This window comes from Buceros rhinoceros, unplaced genomic scaffold, assembly GCF_000710305.1.
Source record: "Buceros rhinoceros silvestris isolate BGI_N320 unplaced genomic scaffold, ASM71030v1 scaffold14436, whole genome shotgun sequence".
Lineage (NCBI taxonomy): Eukaryota > Metazoa > Chordata > Aves > Bucerotiformes > Bucerotidae > Buceros > Buceros rhinoceros.
The window spans coordinates 6847-13576 of NW_010415880.1; the positions used below are offsets into that span (position 1 = coordinate 6847).

The 6730-nt window shown below is 44.8% G+C and overlaps 1 protein-coding gene across 1 annotated transcript in view; it reads left to right on the plus strand.

Annotated features, from left to right (window-relative positions):
* NUP214 (nucleoporin 214kDa) overlaps window positions 1-6730 on the plus strand; it is a gene marked incomplete at its 5' end in the record, with an annotated part of 41444 nt that overhangs the window by 5632 nt on the left and 29082 nt on the right. Inside the window, 7 exons of the mRNA XM_010137581.1 lie at window positions 1137-1298; window positions 2292-2742; window positions 4008-4180; window positions 4849-4940; window positions 5524-5613; window positions 5989-6138; window positions 6361-6519. Of these exons, the coding sequence (XP_010135883.1) occupies window positions 1137-1298; window positions 2292-2742; window positions 4008-4180; window positions 4849-4940; window positions 5524-5613; window positions 5989-6138; window positions 6361-6519 (1277 nt within the window). The remainder of the gene's footprint in view (window positions 1-1136; window positions 1299-2291; window positions 2743-4007; window positions 4181-4848; window positions 4941-5523; window positions 5614-5988; window positions 6139-6360; window positions 6520-6730) is intronic.

The following is a 6730-nucleotide window of genomic DNA, read 5'->3' on the forward strand; positions in this document are numbered from 1 at the left end:
GAGTTCCTGCAGAGCACAGGAGGGTGCCGATTAACTGAGAACTTTACCTGAATGAAAACCTACAGCAGGGAATTGAGGTCAAGCCTTGTACTTCAATGCAACACCGAATTTGAGGCATTTTCTGTTAATCTGTACAGTTACTGGATTAAGGAGTCTGTCAGGACAGCTCTTTGTTTAAAACCAGGTTGTGCTGCCTTAGAGGTTTTTAGAAAGGTGTTTGGAGAACCATTTCGCTAACACAGTCTCTGTGTTCTCAGAGTGCAGTCAGCTTGGGTTCGGCTGCACGTTAATTGGCTCTGCAGTTCACAGCAAGTTTGGATTGCAAAGAAACGTCATTTGTCCTGGAGCCTGTTTCCGTGCGGAAACTGTCCTTCCCTAGTGTGCTTTTCCTGACGAGCCAATAGGTAGAGAAACACGGACATCCACTGCGCTGCCCGACAAAGAACTCTGATTATAGCAGATGTTTCCTGCTCCCAAGATTTGTTGGGGTGTTTTTGTTTAATTAAGCCCATTTAAACTGTTACAGAAATTTTTCTTAGAGGTATAGGGAGAAAGAGAATGTGCTGACAATATTTGTACTGAAGCAGACTCCAGGCTCAAAGCTGCACAAAATGCAAGTGTTTTATATCAGAGGTTCAGATCGTCAGGAGGTTTATTTGATGTTGGCTTTCTTTAAAGTTAAAAAGATTCCTATCTAGCAACCCCCTTTCATACTCTGTGTCTGAATGTTAATGATGTGACAGGATCCAGTGGAATGTGGGGATTGCTGAAAGGCACAGAAGGTTGAAGGAGGGAGCAGCACATAGGTGAAGAAAAAGGACCGCTTCCAAATAAGAAGCAGCTTGGCACAGGAGTTCACGGGTGAAAGTTGGGCTTTGTCATTCAGGAGGTGGCATTTGATGGTCTAAATAACCCTTCATCTGTGAATTTATGGAACATGAAGTCAGGAGCAGGAAAAAATAAAGGAAGAAAGAGAATTGGACATTTGCAAAGCAAGGGAACAAAGATGCAAATGACAGCCAGAAGGGAGAAACATAAGAAATGCTTTTCTAAGCAAGTCATTTGAAGGTGCCAGTGCCAGCAGGAGCAGAACAGGAAACTTTGACTACAGGACTTACCTGTGTTATCTCTGGCAGATGACGAGAAGACGGTTGCTCCAGCTCCAGTTCTGATCTTACTCTCTACGGATGGTGTGCTCTGCCCGTTCTACATGATCAACCAAAATCCGGGAGTCAGATCACTTATCGTGACCCCAGAGCCATTGTCGGTAGTGGGGGAGAGAGTTCCAAAGTCAGCAGGTAAGTGCTCCAGTGGGTAACACAGGGCTTTTTTTTTTTTTATATATAATGATAATGGGGAGGAGTTCTTGAGTGTTTTGTGCTCCCAGGACTGTTCTCTGTATTTTGTGCATCAGTGTGAAATTACCTAGTCTGGTTCATCATGCAGGATCTCAAGCACTTTGCAGACTGCACTTAGGCTTTACTGTGCAATCAACCTTTGGGGAACAGGGCCAAAGCATTTCCAGGAGGCCTTGGGATGTGTGACTGGAACTGCAGCAGTGACTGCAGGCTCTGCTTGGGGACAGGGATCAAGCACTATGCAGACCCAGAGCATGGTCTGTGCGCTGCAGAGATGATGTTTTTCCTCTGTATGTTTTGCCCCATGAGGCCATCATGTGAACTAGGTGTTTGGCTGCAGCAAATGCTTATTTGAACAGTAGCTTCCTGCAGCACTGTGAAAACCATGTTATCAGGTGAAGAGTAGTTGTTTTACCAGCATTATGTGTGTGTTGCTCTGTGCGGTTTCCTATGCTGGGCAGGTAAGCTGTTTTGCATGACTGCACACATGCTGTAATAATTGCAAACCCACCATCTTCTTCCCTGGGCTCAAATTTGCTTCTCCTTCCCCAAACAGAATGCTTTTGTTTGGCAACCTGCCTCTCTGCAGCACTGGCTTCCTTGCATGCTGACAGCCTGTTTTATTAGAGATGGCAGGAACCTTATCAAAATCAATGGAGAAAGGTGAAGCTTTTTCACAGGCAATTCCAGACAGTGTTAATCTAGACAGACTGTGGTATTGATCATGGCTTGGACTTTGTGCAGTTGCTGTATCACTTACTGGATTTAGGGACTGGAAGCCCAGCTCCACCTCTCTTCCTCACTGTACTGCCTGTCCAGGGAGGGAGATGGTGCTGAACTGTCCCCATTAAACAGTGTTTGGCCTTACAATACCTTCTACCATTACTCAGTGCAGCCCAGTGACTCTCATCCTTCTCATTTGTCTTTCTGCAGGAGGTACTGCCACAACTCCAAGCACTCCTCCAAAGCCTGACACGGGACCTGGTGTTGCTGCTCCTGCGCCTGCCTCAAGCCAGCCTCCTGCGGCGGGTGGAGGAGCAGCTGCTTTTTCCTTTATGCCCTCTGCTGTGAAGATGCCTGGCTCTACCGGCAGTGACCCTCCACCCTACCCCTTGGCCACTGATGCCTCCACGCAAGCCCTGCCTCCCAGTCTGACTGGACCAGCAACGTTTTCTTTCTCCTCTGCTTCTCCTAAGGCATCCATGACTCCTGCTCCTTCCATAGGCACCACTACAGCTACTGCCACCTCCTTTTCATTTGGCTCCATGAACTTTAAACCAGCTGCAGACAGCTCCCCTGGGCCTCCGCTCTCCACAACACCTGTTGCACAGAAGTCATCTTTTGCCCCTTCAGCTTCTTCAGTCAAAGTGAACCTCAATGAGAAGTAAATAAATACTATAGTTACTGCAATGGCTGGATGCTTGTTAAATTGCTCCAGGCATGGACAATGTGTGGTAGTTCTGAAGATGGTTTCTGGCTTTTTGCCCTGCCAGCTGTTCCCTGTGCTCCCAAGAAAGCACTGAGGAAGCCTCTCTTTATCCACGACTTAGCTGTCTTGGATGTGAAAACCCTCAGTGCTTCCCATGCTAGAGCTTATGTTCCTGGTCAAAATAGTAGTCAAGGGTAGATGCCAAAAATTAGACTGATAATTTGCCAAAATGCGAGAGATCTGTTTTTTTTTCCTATCTCCGCTTCATAGGCATCAAACTATAATTCCATGCCTTGTTTGATGCAAACCGTGGTTAAAGACTCTTGCGGAACACTGGCATGTGAAATCCTTTGTCTGGAGCTTTAGTGTGGTGGTGATGGCACAAGGTTCTTTGACTGCTGGAGCTTCCTTGCCCCCAACCTAAAGAATAACTCACAGAGCTGCGAGAAGGCTGTATCCACAGCTGATGGATTTCTTTTCCACTCCCGTTTCCAGTGGAGAAAGTGCCAGACCTTTTGGGTTTGTTCTTAAATGGGTGCTTGGCCACTGAACACGGGATCTGAAATCATCAGAGCTTGTTAATGCCAACTGAAAGAAAACTAATACCGATCAGAAACTATGCAGAATGGAGCTGGGTAATAAGTGCTCTCAGATTTCACAGACCCACTTTTCCCTCCAGCTCTGGAGACTTGTTCTCTGTTTTTAGAAAAAATGGTTTAAAATGCAGAGCTCTGTTAATTGGAGCTGCTTTCTATGCAGAGCTATTTTCATGTAAATGCATCGTAAGAAATTTCTGGTGGTTCAAATGATTATTTTTTAATTACAAAAATCTTTACTACACCAGGGTCTGATGGTAGCTCTTACAGCTTTTTAAATTTTATGTTTTATGTATAAAGCAAATGATACGCTTGTGAATTGGCTGAATATTTAAATTGGCTGCCTTGAGGAGCGGAGTTTGCAGATGAATAGAAATTCCTATCTTCTGGCAGAATTTCTGTTTGAGCCTTGCTGCAAGGATGATGCTGAAGGGCAGCTCAGATTTGCTGTAGTAGGTGCTTTGGTGCAAAATGGTGAGGTATATTTTAAAGCAGGGTAGTACTTTTTTGCTGGTATTTGGTTTTGCTCACTGGGTGGGTCTGCAGTGGGTCTAATTCATTTTGGATGCAGTGAAACAGCCAGGACCAGTTCATAGCTGAAAGACATTCTGCTTTCTGTTGCAGGTTCACTGCCGTAGACACCTCCTCTCCCACTAGCAGTGGTCAGTGCACTTCCACAATGTTTTCATTCTCAACCACTTCAAAAACTGGTTCTGGAGGTCCTCTGAACCAGTCCACGCCCCTCGCAACGTCTCCTACCGCACCACTGAAGGCTTCGACCCCTTCACCTGCTGCAGGTAGGAGTCTGCTGCGTATCGCTGGGAACAATGTGTTATAAACCATCTTCTTAAAGTTTTAGGACATAGCGAGCTTCATTTGGCTTCTTTCTTACTTGTTTTTCCTGCTGCTTTTACTGCTGTAGCAGACCTGATTTGCACACTGTAATGATGTGGTGTACTTAGTACTGAAACGCAGACGTTTTTCCATTTGTGCACTTTGTTCCCAGAGAGCCACATGTGAAATGAAAATATTCAGCTGCTTAAGCTCATCTAAAAGTTCTGGCGTTTTCAGTGCTCTGTAATACAGCTCTGATTGTGAATGTTTCTGGGCAGTCACACAAATCAGTGCCTTATCTTGCATCTGGAGTCACTAGAGTTCCAGATGGTCACAAATGAGTTTAAATTAGGTAGTGCTCCTTCATATCACAAATGATTGTGTGACTGGGGAGCTTGAGGTCCCTTGGGAGTGGTACAGCCAGATATTGGAGAGTGACAGTTGTTCCCATTAGCAGAGAAGCTGGATGGCAGTAGAAAAACACACAAGAAAGGTGTGTCCTTGCACTGAGGCCCGTTCCTCTATTGCTTTTGGATTTGACAGCTGTGATTATGGTCGTGTCTGATCACAGCCTGTTTTCTCAAGCTCTGTATAAGTTCATACATGACTGTTCCTCTCTTTTGAATTCCAGTGGCACGTCCTGCTCAAAACACGCCTTCTGCCTCTTTACTACAGAAGACTGCCAAAATCACCCCGTCTGCAGCAAAGCCCAGCTCTGCTCAGGTAATGGGAACTTGAGTTCTTTAGAGGGTGCATGTTCGACATGGCCAATGAACTGGTTAGCGTTCAGGAGACCGAATGATATTCTTAGGTCAAAGAATTACGTAGCTTTTGACCTTAAAACAGTAGCCAATCTGTGCAACAAAACCCATGTTCTATGCATGTCTTTAGAGAGCTGTGTTTTGATGTGTGTTGTCGTAATCAGAGCTGCAGAAACTAATTCTTCCTGTTGTTACGGAAAGGAGGTTTCATGGTGTTTCTGGTAAGTCAGGAGATGCCTTGACTGTGCATCAAGAGAGATACGAAGTTTGGATATTAAACTCAAAGCAGTGGTATAGAGCTACACACAAAGACTTCCTTTGCTTTCATAAGGCCTTAGCCACGTAGCTCCAAGTAGTCAGCTGTCCTACTTCAAACACACACATACCAGTCTTGGTGTACTGTGGAATTCATAATTATGCTTATGCTGAGTGTCTCCCTGGTGACTGGTGTCTGAGTGGAGTTTCTAACAGCAGGCCTCTTTTGATATTCTGAGCTCCCTGTTGCTAAGGATATATCCCTAATACTGATTTTGGTTATTTTTCAGGGCAAATCAGCACTCCCCAGCACAGCTTTAGAGAAACAGGCCCACCAGTGGAAGGATTCAGACCCTGTTATAGCAGGAATCAGAGAGGAGGTGAGATTTTTCAAGCATTCTTCTTCATTTTAGAAGCTGTAAGATCACTGTTAGGGACACAGATGCTTAGTCCCAGTTCACTGGTGTTCCGATGGTGTCTGTCAGTATTTTAGGAATTGGAATGGAAATTTTGACCAAGATAATCAGCCTGGTTTGTAATTGCTGTTTGTGTCCTGTTAAGTCATCTTTAATTTCAGTTGCTGTCCTGGTAAAATAGAGTATTCTTCCCTCTTAATGTTCAAGAAGAATTTCCTGCTTTGGCTGCAAAGCAACAGGTGTTTATGGCATGGTAGAAACATTACCGAAAAGTTTCAACGTTCGTTCCAGACCCCGCTATGTTTCAGTGGCTGCACTTTCTTCTGCTTGACTTTGTAGATTGCACATTTTCAAAAGGAGATGGAGGAACTGAAGGCCCGGACTTCCAAAGCCTCTTTCCAAGTTGGTACTCCAGAGGAACTGAAGATGTTGCGAACTGAGTCAGATGATCTTCACACCTTCCTCTTGGAAATTAAAGAGACAACAGAGGTGAGCAGGGTACCTTTTAGACTATTTGGCTCACTTGATGTACCTACTTAACCTGCTAAAGCTGAACTGATGTAGATGGAACATCTGACTATGCTGCTTTAATGCGGGGGTGACGTTTGCATTTGTGCTTTGACAGGCAGTTGCAGAAGCCCCCGTGCTAGAGATGGTAATGAAAACACATTACTTTGAACCTTGTCCCATCTGTTCTATTTCTGTTTGCAGTCACTTCATGGAGATATTAGTATTCTGAAAACAACCTTGCTGGAGGGATTTTCAGGGATAGAAGATGCTAAAAGACAGAACGGACAGAATCATAGGTCAGGGCATTTACACTTGCTCTATAAGAAACCTTTGGATCCCAAGAGTGAAGCACAGCTACAGGTATGAAGCATGTCAAACAACTAATAATGTAGAGCTTTCAGTAAAATAAAACAGACTTGTGTGTATGAGTGCCCAGCAGTTTTCTTCTGCCCTAATTGAGTAGAAGTGTGATGAGCTTTGTTTTCCATGAGTTGGCAAGTCATGCTGAATGTCCTCTCCTACAGCTCCTCTGTGGTGCTGCCATTTGCAGCGATGATTCAAAACTCCTGCT